Source organism: Mustela erminea, chromosome 21 (assembly GCF_009829155.1).
Source record: "Mustela erminea isolate mMusErm1 chromosome 21, mMusErm1.Pri, whole genome shotgun sequence".
Classification (NCBI taxonomy): domain Eukaryota; kingdom Metazoa; phylum Chordata; class Mammalia; order Carnivora; family Mustelidae; genus Mustela; species Mustela erminea.
The window spans coordinates 24,799,986-24,814,452 of record NC_045634.1 but is presented as its reverse complement, the minus strand read 5'-3'; the positions used below and the strand labels follow the sequence as shown (position 1 = coordinate 24,814,452).

Sequence of the window (14,467 nt, the reverse complement as noted above, 5' to 3'; positions counted from 1 at the left end):
TCTCTCTGCCTGCTTCTCTGCCTACTTGTGATCTGTCAAATAAAATAAATAGAATCTTAAAAAAAAAATAATGTTGATTGGAGGTATTATTATTATTCACCAATCCACCTCAGATGCCAGGGGGTAAGCCACCATCAGCATTCAGACCCTTTCGCCACAGTTATTACCAGTTTTGTCTATTTCATCTTTCGCTCACTCTTCCTGAAGAGCTGGGCTCTCACCTGACCTAACTCCCATTCAACCTGCACGACCACTCTTGCCATACAACAGTGGGGGCTGGTGGCAGCTGAGCACCATTCTGAGAACTGGTTCCCAGGTGTGGTCCTGGGCAGTGTTAGAAAATGCAGTTTATCAGTAGAGCCTCTGTTCTTTTCATTCATCAGCTGTTTAATTGAGCGCTTGCTGTGTGCCATGCTGGGAGACTCCCGAGTAAAGAGAACAGACCAGCAGTTCCCGCCTGCACAGATAGTCCATAACCTGCTCACTCCCTAGAGGGCCCGTTTTCTTCTCCTCTGCTCTTAGTGATTTTCAGGCTCAGGCTCTTCCTTTCCTTTAGTCAAAAGTCTAGGACAAGGATTCAATAAACTCACGCTGTTTAAAGGTTAAGCTATTCAGGATGTTTCTTCTCCTGGGGGGATTGTATTTGAACTGAAAATAAAGTTTTAATCCAAAGCAATTTTTAATGATCCTTCTCATAGTAATGTGGAAAGCATTCCTGGTCTCCAGAAAGTCCTATCACACGGGCAGCCCCCCATCTCACTGTCAGGAAAGGCCAGAGGCCTGCGCATCACAGCCTGGTAGGAGGGGGCAGGTATTACCAAGAGCTCCCACTACATTGAATATCTCTAGGAGCAATTCGATGTGCCAAGGTCTTTTTCTATGGTATTTTATTTAAATCTTTGAGAAGCCCTATGAGATACAGTTACGTGGTACTCTAAGTGTATTTTATCAAGGAGAAAGTGGAGGTAAATTCATGGAGAAAGTAGAAAACTGGAAGCACAAATTCAGGTGTTGGTGATCCTGGAAAGGGAAATGCTGCTGAAGCACAAGTTGCAAATACGTTTTCATGCATTTTCCACAGATACATGGGAAAATTATAGTTTGGGAATATTTGAAATATAATACACTTAGTATGAATACTTGTTTAAAAAGGGATGCCTAATTTATATATCTAAACTTGGGAAACATCTGGCGAAAGAGAGGTTCTAAAATCCTTGTCTTAATTACATTTTCCCACACAGCACAACTGGGGGTTGCTTTCATTACAGGGATTTTTTTTTTTTTTTGAGCTTTTTGAAAGTAGACATCATCAGATAAGCTTCAGATTATTAGATTAATTTAGCTCATTAGAATTGCCTCAAGGGAAAATCCTCTATCTTTTGTAATTTTACTACATGGGCAGAATATCACCATGATTACATAATACAAAACCCTTTTTGTAGCGTAAACTTAATTATAGAACACTAGAACTGAGAATTTAAAAAGGATGTAAAATAAGGTCTGGACGAAGACCTCAAAGAATTGAAGTTTACAATAATTATTAGATTGGAGACACCTGTTTCAAATGGTAGACATTAATTTCGTTTTGCTTTGTTTTAATATGTTAAACTTCTTGGATTAGGTCATGGTCATTTGGCAGAAGTCCATCATAAAGAATGAAAAAATAACTGGACTGTACGTAGATAGAGCCAAATTTGTCCTGAGAACTTGTTTGTCTTTTAACAAGACGCTTGCCTAGGGACACTTCTCTTTTCTCTTGATATAAAAAGACATGAATAATATAAATTAATCTCACAGGGTAAAGACAGACAATCGTTCCATCATGTGGCTTATTCCAGTTTTCTGTATTTGTCATTTATTCCTCTTGGAAGGCATCCGCATCATTTAAAAGGAAATGAAACATGAATATCATTTACTCTACAACTCATACCTGTGGTTCTGATTCTAAGTTGATTTTGAAAGGATGAGCCTTCCCATCTTCAGACACCTGTGGAGACCATAAGCGAGTTTCTGCCCTGTGAATAAAAGAAATTTTGTAAACTCCAAATTCTAACATTATTTCCGGTTTTAGCATACTTTAATCTCTCATTATTGTGTATGAAAATACTATTGAGCCTTGATGATTTAAACAAAAGGAATACTCCTTGCTCATTATTCTGTATTCTTTCCTCTAATTAGTTTTTTTACTTTTGGGGAAACTTGAATGGATAAAAATTGCATGGAGGACTACCATAGACTGAAGTGTGTGTCCCCCCGCCCACCCCCACCAACCAAGTTCTTATGTCGCAACCCTACCCCGCAATGTGATGGTATTTGGAGGTGAGGTCTCTGGGAGGTAATTAGGATTAGATTACGTCATGAGGGTAGAGCTGTCATAATAGGCTTAATGTCCTTATATAAAGAGGAAGAGACCCGAGATCTCGGTCTCTGTGTCCACACGCCAAGAAATGTCATGTGAGGACGTAATTAGGAACCTGATTATGCTGCATCCTGGTCTCAGACTTCCAGCCTCCAGAACTGTGAAAAATAAATTTTTGTTTAAGTCACCCAGTTTATGGTATGTTTATTGTAGGAGCCCGAACTGACTAAGGCAAAGACATCGTACAGTTTCTAGAGAGAGTAAGTCTGCTGTATCTGCAAGGAACAGTACAGGAGAGGAAGATTCTGGAGGCAGATGACCACAGGGCAACCTCCCTAGGTTTCCTCTACTTCCCTCCCATCCTACCCAGGCCACCATAGGAGACAGTGAATGGTATGCCAGGGGGATTTGCTGCTGGCATGAAGGAAATGAGCTTTATCCAATCTCATGTCCTTCTCATGTATCTCTTTGGGACCATGTGCTCCTAAGAGACTGTGTGCTTGGCAGGAACACTAGTTATAAATAAATAGGGAAAGAGTCAATTTCACCCCTGAAATGGCAGATTGGCTGATTGGGCCTTCTGAACCACAGCAGGGAAAGTAGGGAATAAAATAGCAACAGGATAAACAACACTAATAACCACTATAACAAAACATTATTTTCACAATTCAACTTCAGATCGGGCCTATGATGGCCAAAGATCAGGGTCAGTTTCTTAAATTTGTTATAAATGTCTCATTTCTAATATTCTCACTTCATGTGCACTCTTTACACCTTGTCAGATTCTTCTGGGTTGAATTCTGTACAAAACAGCCAATGGCATAAACAGTATTAGCAACCAGTTTTCAATATGCTCACATTTTTGCAAGTCAAGAGATTCTTTTAGGAGAATCTTTAAATTCTATTCCATTCTCTACCACATTCAGAACAGCAATACAAGTAGCTGTTCTGTGCAGGGTTTCTGTGGCCAGTACCTTTCGTGGTTCTATTTTCATAGTCAATTCACAAGAAAAAGAATTCTTTTAGACTCTTCCCTTATTCTGACCTTCCAGAAAATTCTTTTCAGAAATAGTTTTTTAACAGTGACTAGACTGTGAAGAACAGAATAAAGTGGCTGATATACTTAAAAAAAAAAAAAGCTGGTGAAAATTCAGAATTCTGGGTCCTGTGAAACTCTTTCTTACAGGGAGGAAGAAATCATTTTTAGTTCTGGTTCAGGATCTTCTGCAAAACAGATCACATTTTAACACCATTAATTAAAAAGTACCTGTCAATTTTGAGACACAGCTGGTGTGCTGCTGCTTTAATCCTGTCCTGCGCATCAGCATGAGTCATGGACTCTGTACCAAAGCCATCAATAGCCAAGATGACATCTCCAGGACACAGGTTGGCAGCTGCTGCCTTGCTTCCTGGAGTAATCTGGAAGAAATCATGGCATCATTTAAAAACCAACATTCTGCAATATCTTGAGTTTTGTGCCTGACATTTATATTTCAGCTTGGTAACATTTAAAAAGTTTCAGTGGGCAGGGAATTTTAAATCTAACTTGAAATAACTCTTCAATGATCAACTGTGTTAGCTCTATCTTTCCACCATGCTAAATAATTTTGTTTCTTACTAACCACACTTCATCTATCATGACATCTCTTACTCTCTTCTAAAGCATCTTCCTTAATACCTGTTTGATCTTATTTTCTTTGTTTTAAATAAAATAATTTATTCTTTAGGGTTTTTTAAATCCATAACTCCCTATTTGGGAGTACAACTTTACCACATTTAGGGACCTTTTATATTTGAATTGAAGCTACTGTAGCATCCTTATAAGTAGTGATCTTTAAAATTCACATGAAGGGGCATCTAGGATGTAGAAAATTAGAAAGAGAATCACTCTTGTAGTAGGTAGAAGATACCATATAAGATATAAAATTATAACTTTTCTTGAACTATTCAGAGAGCTGAAGTTGCAGGGCAACCAATGAAACCTGGAATCTAAGGAAAGACAGGTGCCTCCAAGGAAAGTCAAGATGTAAGCAAATTGTAAAACTTGTGTCAGAGCACAGAGGAAGATGGGGGCACCATTTTGGTCATAGAGAATTCAGCTAAAATGATGAGCTATCAGTTAACACTGAGTGTCTAGAACTCCTGAGGACTGCAGACACCAGAGAAGTTTGTATTCAGACACAGTGTCTTCTCCATGAATGAAAAACAAATTGAACAAATAAAAAGCAACTAACAAGATGCTAGATTTTCATTAAACCTAATCAGAAATTACATTAAATATAAGTGGTATAACCACATCATACTCTGTGTTTTAACAAAGATTGCCAAACTAGGTAAAAAAACAAGATCCATTTTTACGTTGTCTGAAAGAAACCCACATGAACTTCATTTTCTTTCTTTCTTTCTTTCTTTCTTTCTCTTTCTTTCTTTATTTCTTGTGGGGGGTGTGTGGGGAGATGAAAAGAATACTTAAGGATCTGGGAAACATATGGTTATTAAATGTTTAAAAGATACCAAATTTGAAATTATTAATTACTACACTGAGTATTCAGTTTTTGATTGCTATTCCTACTCCTATTTTTTTTTTTTTTTGTAAATCCTAATTATTTACAACTGCCTAATAGTCCTTACCTGGTCTTACCCACCTACTTCTCTAACATCATCTTACACCATTCCTGCTCCCCTCCACCCACTGTGCTGTAGTTATTCCAGATTCCTTTCAGTTCCTCAAATAGACCAAGTGTGTACCCTCTTCAGGGTTTTACATGCACTATTATTTTTGCCTGAAATGTTTCCCCCACTCATCACCCAGTTGCTCCTCCTAATCCTTTAGGTCTAGGCTTAAATGTCACATTCTCAAAGAGACTTCCCCAAACATCTGAAGCAGCTTCTCCAGACACCGTCCATCATTCTCCACTATTAGATTTTATTCATTTTCTTCCTGAAGACAAGTTGTACTTTAGTGTTTGTTTATTGTGCATTGTTTGTGTTCTCAACTTGACTGGAAGTTCTTGAGGATATGTATAATATTATGTATATTTCTAATGTGTCATGGCATATATTCCAGTATTTGGAATTAATGGATAATTGAAAATGAATGAAAGGGTTATTTAAAGTAGATCTCATGAAACGAAAAGAGCTAGTCCTTATATTACTATTACCCAAAGGATTACCTATATACCCAAAGATTATAGCTATTAATGTCAACCCATCATTGTTGCATTTGCAAGTTCCTACTGTTCAGAGCAGAAGAATGTACAGAACTTGACTTAAACCTCCAACTGCTCCAGGAATAAGATTGTTCCTAATATTTTACTTGAGGATCATTCATTCGTTCATTTTTTTCTCTATTTACTTAATTAATCTAGTTATTGATTCTATTTAACTTCGTGGCTCTAAGGGATAGCCAAGATTCATCTAAATGAATAAAATTGCAAAGGTCATAAATTATCATGTGTCTGAGACCTTCAGTCTCATTGCTAAAATGTTTATTGCACTCACTTCATTTCTGTGATCATCTCACTGTAGTGATCGTGATTATTTTCCAATAAGAACAGTTGGTAGAAGCTTGATGAAGACAATGGAGATTATTATTTCCCAGCCTTTGGGAGACATTTCGTAGCTGCTTTCCATTTGGAAATTCTCCTAAGTCCAGAACTGTTAGGAGAATAAAAGTTTCCATCCCCAGTGTGACTTGCAGGGATAAAAATAATCTTAAACTTTAAATTTTCTCTAGCTATAGTTTGTCAAAATCAGTACTATCTATTTTTGAACATCAGAGACCAGAAGTCTATTCTTTGAGTTAAAAAATGGGAAAGAATGGCTCAATGTGTTTTCTTTTAAAACCTCACCTAGGTTTTCTAATAACCTTAAGTAGATTTGTTATATAATGCTCAATCTTGATTTAGAAAATCCTAACATCATTTTTTTAGCTCTGGTTGGGATCAATGGAAGGTAGGGTTGTGTGTGTGTCTGTCTAGGAGTTTTAAACTGAGACATCTGGTGTATGTTGAACTTCGATTCTGAACATTATTAAGTTTCATTAAGCATATGAATATATAAGTATTAACACTATCTTATATTTACTCTAAATATCATATTTGTGAAGCTCTTCCTAATAACTTTGACCACTGCAACAACTTTAGGACAACCTGGACAAAGAAAACTATTTTTTCAAAGGAGGGTAAATGTCCAAGTAACCTCTGGCTCCATATTAACATGGGAACAGCAGTTTGGCTATGTCAGCAATGGTTTCAGAAGTCAAATAAAAAAGGTGGTTGGGGGAGCCTGAGTGTCTAAGTTGGTTAAGTGTCTGCTTTCGGCTCCGGTGTGGTTCTGGGGTCCTGGGATTGAGCCCCAAGTCGGGCTCCCTGCTTGGCAGGGAGTTTGCTTCTCCTTATGCTCTCTCTCTGTCTCTAATAAATAAAATCTTTAAAAAAAAAAAAAGGTGGTTGATGGTGATGCCAGAACCCACTTCTGACTTTGTGTTCAACCTAGTGACTGATGTCCTTAGATCTCTAAGGGGGTAGTGGATAAGGGGAAAAAAAACAAAAAAGGATTGAGAGAGAGGGATGAGGGAGAAGGAGAACATATGGTCCCTTTACCTCTGGTTCTTAAGTTCGGCTAGGCTAATGATAAGAAAATGACCACTAAATTGGTCTGGTTTTAGTAAGTTAAACTATCTGTTTAGACGTAAAGATATGTTATTTCCCATTATTATTTACATTATATTGTTACTATATTATGTAATCAGTTTATGTTATTGTTCATAGTTTGTTATTAACATTTTTCCCTAAATCAGAAGAGAGAGCTACAGTGAGGCAAAGGGTTTTTCAATTGATTATTTATTATCAGGCTCATTGGAGTCTCACATATCATTGAAAATGGTACTGCCATATCACTTAGCACATGTTTTCAAATTTGTCTAATTGGAGAAATCATGTGGGTGTCCTTGCTGGACATAAAGACTCCCACTCTACTCCAGATGCCTGGAATCACAAATCATAAGCTCTAGGAGAGGAACTAGGCAATTTGTGTTATTCACATCAACCTATCATTTGGGTCCATTTGGAAAAATAAAAAACTAAATCACAGATAAAGCATCTATAATATTCTATTTACCATGGGAAACATGAGGGAAGCACAAGATATGGCCCTGGTGAGACTTCTTTTTTAAGATTAATCTTGATTGTTTTGAAAGAGAGAGCCAGGGGAGGGCAAGAGGGAGAGGGAGAGACCAGAATCTCAAGCAGACCCCCTGCTGATGGTGGAGCCCTATGTGGGGCTCCATCTCACGACCCAGAGATCATGACCTGAGCTGAATCAAGAGTTGGCTGGGAGCCATCCAGACACCCTGGTGAGACATTTATGTTAAGAATAAAAGTGAAATAGTTATGGACAAGACAAGTATACACTGAAGGGCTATGTTGTAGGGCATGGATTGAAATAGGGAGAAAGCCCAATGTTGAGTTGTCCTCTGTTGTCTACAAGTAAACTCCACCTTGCATCTAAAGCCTTCTAGAGCCTGGCTCTAATCTGCATTTCTAGGGCCATACCTCATATGGGTTACTTCAGAACCTCTGCAAGTAGCACCTGAGCATCGGTAGTTTCATATGTTTTCTGGGTGACTCTAACGTGCAGCCAGCATCGAGAGCCGTGGCGGTATTGTTATTATTATTGACACTGTATTCCTGAGAACTAATATCTCATGGAATTCTCAAGACTCTCTTTTAAGATGAGAAAATGGATGTTCTCAGAGTATAAGAAACTTTCTTAGGGTCTAGATGCAGTAAAAATCTGCAATTCCTCATAGGGCTAACTCTGCAGCTCGAGATCTTCCACTGTCTTCCACGCCACTGAGGCAGGGAATCTCTGTCCTGACCCCTCCTATCTCTTTGGCTGTGCTTTTCTCATGGAGTCCTGGACACATTGTGTGTTGGTAGTTTAGGTACAAGTATGTCCCTCTCTTCTTATATTTGAGCATCTCAGGGAGTAGAAACCTGTTAAGTTATAATTGTATCCCCCACAGTGCCTTCACTTAATAGATATTTGTGGGATGTAGGAGAGTTATGAACATATGAACCAGCATATCCATGCAGACATGTCTTTGGGATAATAAAATTAAATAGATTTTCCCATCAACTTTCTTACTACATTTGAATCTTGCTGAAGGATTGCATTCAGTGTAAACACTTCTTTCTAAAAAAAGCTCGAATTTCAAATATAATTTGTATTAAAGTCATGTACTTTTCTATGTTCAAGCCTGCAAAACTTGAGAGTACAGTAACATTTTCTACATTGGTACCCAAGCCCATAGAGTGTTTCCAGTTACAATGATCTTGGCCCTAAGTGTGCCCTGAAAAGGAATGAGGAAAGAAGTAGTGGGGGAGAAGAGGCACTGAGTGAGAAAGGACATACCAGCATCAGATGTATGTAATAATCTTACATCATATACACAAAAGAAACTTGCACTTGATTCCAAATTGGACCATTTGTGAAAACAAACCATCTGTAACTTGGCTGTGATGGTAGATCCACCTTCTGGGTGGTCCAAACACTTAAAAAAGAAAGAGACTTCTTAGAATCTTCGTGGCAGAAAAAGAAAAGCTGCTTACTTAGCGATGTGAACCTCAGATTTATTCTGTGAAATGCGGAGACCAGTTATATATGGTGTTTGCAGGAACAACCCCTCCACATCCACAACTCAAATTTCTATTGCACAATGTGTCACATACCTATTGCCTACAAAACTGCTTTTCTACCAAACATGTGTATCACAAGCCATTGCTGATTTTTTTTTTTTTTTTTTAAGAATGTCTGGTGATTGGTTTACCTTACTTCTGGTGTCTCTTATGATACGGATTCACCTGGTTGATTAATTAGATTGTAAATTATTTCTATGATGGACACTTCGGACACTTATTAGGACACTTTGTCCTAATTTTGTGAACTGTAATTTCGATCGCTGGAGAGAGTTACATTTGTAAACCCCTCACCCAGCTCTGCTGGAGTAGAGGCCCACTGTCTAGGAGCACTTGTATTTGCGAAGTGTGAGGCAGGGAGGGAAAGTGATAGCTTGCAGGAAGACAAAAATTGTTTGGCTTGAAGAATGTATCTCATTTATAGGAATTTTTGTGGTATTAAGTTCAGGCATTCGTTTCTCAATTCTTTGCATACTTAAGAGCTTAACTAAAATAGATCAATGAACAATAAAGCAATTCTCTTTTTTTTATTGTGGAATATCTTTGAGGATATAATCTGTACCTATTATGATAATAATAGCTATATAAGAAGTGAACAAATTTAATCAACCATTCATATTGTGTCTATATTTCTGTCAGATAGATGATGCACAGCACTAACCATCCCCTAAATTTGAAAGTTCCTGCCTTTAGGGAGCATGCAATTTGTGGGATACAGATGTACTCAAACATCTGTGGTACAAGGCATGATGTAAGGAGAGGTTGTAGGGCAAGAGTTATGGTAACAAATGGTAAAATGCTTATTATGAGATGAAGGCTAGGGAGTGATACTTGATTGAGTTTCCTAGGCAGAGGACAGTGGGGTTGGGTGGGGAGGAGAAATCTCTAGAAAAATGGTAGTGGGTGTAGACAGATGGAGAAATTGTAAATCGGCTGGGATAGTGACATGACTGTCATTGAGAAGAAAGGGAGAGAGAGGGAAGAGAGAGGGAGGAAACAAAGTTGGAAACATGAGTTGGGAAGAGGATGAAGGCCATGACTGTGCTCAGAGATCACACATTTTATTCCCTTTAGTTGGTGTTGCTGTTGAAGGAATTTTAAGAACGGGCAGGATAGATGCCACCTAGCATTTCCCAAAGATGGCTGGTGAGAAATATGCAGAGTGAACTGGAGAGGGGAGACAGAGCTAGGCATGAAGTCATGGAAGCTTGAATAGGGACAGTTATAGGAACAAAGAGAAGTGGTAGATCCTAAAGATATAGAATCAGTAGGACCAGAGGATGATGAAGTGGATGGCACAACACATGTATTTGGAAAGATCTGTACAATAAACAGATTTTGTTTGTTTGCTTTTTGTCTTACACATGTGGACTTCAGAATGCAGGCTTTGGAGGCAAGTAGAACTAGTGTCAAATTCTGTCCCACCACTTGTGACCATCAGCAGGTTAGTGAAATTCTTGAAGCCTCATTCTCTCATCCACAAAAAGAGGTATTATTACTGCTCGTCTTACAGAATTACTGTGAGGTTTAAGGGAGTTAGTCCATATAAAGGTTCTATGAGACATTCGTGGCAAGCAAAGGAGTACAGTAATACACAGACAATCTTATTCACTGCCTTTTAGTATATACAACAACTATAAAATGGAATTTTACTATTTAATTACAACATTGATAATTAGCTTTGTGTAAGGTCTTTTAGTTAAACTTTTTGTAAGTGATTTTAACTTCTTATAATTTCAGTGGAGACATTCTCAGTTAGGTGTTCACTAAGGCAAAAAAATTCGAGAGAATATGCTTTCATTTGTTCAACACGACTCTGTTATGTGCGTGGTTTGGAGGACTCTTGGAATACAAAATAGCTGAATTTTACTTGCTATTCTTGAGTTAAATTAATTGAAGAGAAAAGGCATAGTCAAATGAAATCAGCACTTATAGTCAGGCATTATTATTGAACCATGTCAAAATGAGGGATATAAGTTAGTAATGAATTAGACATTCAAATATGAATTGGCTTCCCAAATAATAATTGTCATATCAAATAAATTTGCCAAAATAGCTACTGTGGTCCAACACAATATATAAGCACTGCTTTAAAATAAACATTGTTTATAATGTCAACAACTCAATATTTCAAACCTGTGATTAATCATATTGAGATGTTACATATTAATAACAAGACATTTCTTTTATAAATCACTTAAAAGGTTTTGGTAACAATTTTTTTTTTTTTAGAATTTACTATAATTATGATTTATCCTTTGTTTGATTTATCCTATGATTTATCCTTTATCCTTTGTAATGAGCTTCAAAAGCTCATTTTCCTTTAATCTAAACAAATGAAAACTATACTTCAGAAACTTTAAAAATATTTCTTAGTAGAGATAATGGAAACTGTTTTGGTTGGTAAATCCATAAAAGGCATTCGTTGCTTGGCTCAGATCACTGAACCATTTTCTGCTTAATTTACTTAGGAACAGTCTGGGGGTATGTTAGCTTTTCATGTCTCATACAAAAACACATGTCAGATGTGTTTATATGTTTTTGAAAAATGCAAAACAAAGCTTGAAATGTTCCATGTTATGTGTATGTACGGTACATGTTTTGAGATATTTCAAAAAGACATTGGTGCCCAAATCTCCTAGATATATGACTTGAACAGAATTTAAAAGGTCTTACCTTGTTCAAAAATCTATATGAGTAAATCAGATTATAAAACATACATTTATAAAATACAATATAAGCAGTAAGGAAAAAAGAAAACATAAGAAAAGTATAATATTCTGGAAGTTTATGCTTTTAGATTATGTTTTATTGATAACTGAAATAACAATAACTTTCTATTAAGACAAACACTTGATTTAGAAAAAAAAAAAAGTCAACTAGACCAACTAGAAATTTACTGACAGGACAGAAATCCCCAAATGTCCTTTTTCTTCTTCTCTTTTTTTCTAATTAGACAATACTCTAGGGAATATTAAGTAAGGGAAAGTTGACTCTGATAGTAAAGTACTATTTTTCAGAGTTTTTCGGCTGACTGGTGACTTTCCATCAGGTAAACTAAACTATCTGGCACGTTTTCTTTGTAGTTTGAATTATAGGTGATGATTCCTAAGCCAAACTCCCAGCTTTGGAAAATATTTTTTCAAAATGCCTGGAAACCTAGGAAAACACATTAGTAATATTTTCCCTGTCTGGGCTGATACGAGCGCTTCCAACTTGGCCGACCCAGATTGTGCCCTGGGATCAGCACTGCGCTGAAGTTCTCATCCATAGGAGAAAAGCGCTCAGGTGTGCGTCTAGCTCCGAGGAGCAACCGCCACTGTCAGTCATTTCTCCTTTCTTTCTGGGACCTCATTTTTTTTTGTTCCTGAAAGGAAACGGGGGTGGGGTGGGGGTTGGAGGGCAGAACACCCCCACCCCCGGCCCCGCCCAGCCTCGCAGTCCAGCCTCCTGTAAGCCCAGGAGAATCAGGCTGTCAGTTCACCTCTCCTGGAAAGTTGCTGGGGAGGGAGAGGATGCAGCCAGAGACCACTGCAGCCGACTTCCCAAATCCTCTAAGTTGCTCTGAATCCCCCCAGCTTCAGTTTGCCAAGTTGCTGCCGCCCCTCGAACTGTGGGCCCGAAGGGGAGGACCCCACCCCCCCCCCCCGCCACCAGCGCACCCGGGCCTCCTCACTAGCCAGCCACTCCGCAATCCAGGGAGACCCGTCGCACGCCAGTCCCCCACCTGCCGCGAAAGAACGGAAAACACCTACCCTGGTGATGACCAAAGGCTGGTTGAAGTCTATGCCCCCTGAGAGTCTGAAGCCCCAGGGCGCAGGGCCCGGGAGGACCACGTTCTGGGGCATAGTGCTTTCGGCGCGGCCTCCAGCCGGAGCGCCTTGGCTTCTGGGGACCGACTGGGGCACAGCGAGGGGCGGCCTTGCCCACCGCAAGGGTCTCCCAGCGGCACAGACACTGCGCTGCCCAGAGAGTGCCCTCGCCCAGATTGCGGCCCGGGAGCTTTATCCTCGCTCCTGAGTGACGTCACTGGCCTACCCTCCTCCCCACCCCCTCCCACCAAGGAGAGCTCCAACTTTGGAAGAAAGAGACGCGCCAGACCCACGGGAGTTTACAGACCAGCACCGGCTGGGTGCAGCCTCCCAGACCTTTCCGCGGGCCTGGAGGAGGCTTCGGGTTACAGCCTCCAGGAGTCTCTTAAAGTGACACCTGTCCTCCTGTTTATCTTGTGCTGGGAGCTCAGCAGCGCGCTCCATTCAAAGTTAAAAGCAGTGAAACCACAGCTTCTATGCTTCCAGTTAAAATAAAAGCTTCGTAAATGCAGTGAGTTATTTAGCAATTTTGAGTGCGCTTATTAGCTGTGTGACCCAGGTGAAATTACCTGATGTCCTTAAGTCTCAGTTTCTTCATCTGTAAAACGGGAGTACTAATTGTACTTCTCTGGTAGGGTGACCTGGAGAATTCCATGAGCTACTTTGGCACGGTGCCTGGCACAGAAGCAATAATTGCTAAGCGTTTCTGCAATTAAGTACCCACAGTCGCATATATTTATAGGTAGATATAATATACATTAATACATATACAAATAGACTCAAAATTTATTTTTTTAAAAACAAAGCCATGTAAAAGTGAAAATGTCATACAAACATACTCAATCCAATGAAAGATCTAAAAGTACACATGAGAAAACCATGCATCACTATATTCAAAATGTTGTGTATTTTTGATTGGAGCAATTGTCACCTCCCTCAAATTCAGTCTCTAAAGTGAGTTTTTGACCCATGGGAGGTGAGTGTAACAGAAACCTAGGAGGTGAGAGGGTCCTGTGTGGGCGCTCCAACCAGAGGGAGGGTGCTGAGTAGAGTACAGTGGTCCAAGAGGACCCCCAGACCAGATGAAAGTGCCTGGAGGAAACAGAGAGACAGGCATTCACTGAGCATCTCTGGGGTCCAGGCGTTATAGTAATAGTTGTGCTGGTGTCACTTGACCTCATCCTTGTGACAAGTCCACTAGAAGGCTATTATCATTCCTATTTCTCCCCCAAGGTAAGGAAATAGTTTCTTAGAAGTTGAGTAACTTGTGTGAGATCACAAACCCACGTTCACGGACACGGCTCTCTGCCTGGTGTAGGTATAAAGGTCAGGAAAGTCTGGGGAGGGTCTTTTCATAGTCCCATGCCTCAGGGTGGAATCAAGTGTTTCTGGCATTGCACCCCAGGATGTTCTGACTCACCAGGCAGGGGAGAGGGAGGAGGGTAGAGAAGTACAAATGCTTTAAAAACACAACAGTGGGGGTCTTGGACTTGTAAATTATGTAAAAAGTCCCAGGGGATACTTGTTTTCTGGTCTCAAAAGCATTTTCCAGTGCCCCGCCTATGTTGGGTTAACGGGGAAATAAGCATCATACA

At 39.4% G+C, this 14,467-nt stretch overlaps 1 protein-coding gene across 3 annotated transcripts in view; it reads right to left on the bottom strand.

Annotated features, from left to right (window-relative positions):
• PDLIM3 (PDZ and LIM domain 3) overlaps positions 1-13,062 on the bottom strand; it is a 29,975-nt gene extending 16,913 nt beyond the window's left edge. For 2 of the 3 annotated variants that reach the window (XM_032329083.1, XM_032329082.1), the window contains exons 1-3: positions 12,816-13,062; positions 3,627-3,778; positions 1,931-2,015 (exon numbers count right to left, since the gene is read on the bottom strand). In XM_032329083.1, coding sequence (XP_032184974.1) covers positions 1,931-2,015; positions 3,627-3,778; positions 12,816-12,908 — 330 coding nt within the window. In that variant the 5' untranslated portion in view covers positions 12,909-13,062. The remainder of the gene's footprint in view (positions 1-1,930; positions 2,016-3,626; positions 3,779-12,815) is intronic. The other variant, XM_032329084.1, reaches the window with a different exon arrangement.
• Positions 13,063-14,467: the final 1,405 nt, after the last annotated feature.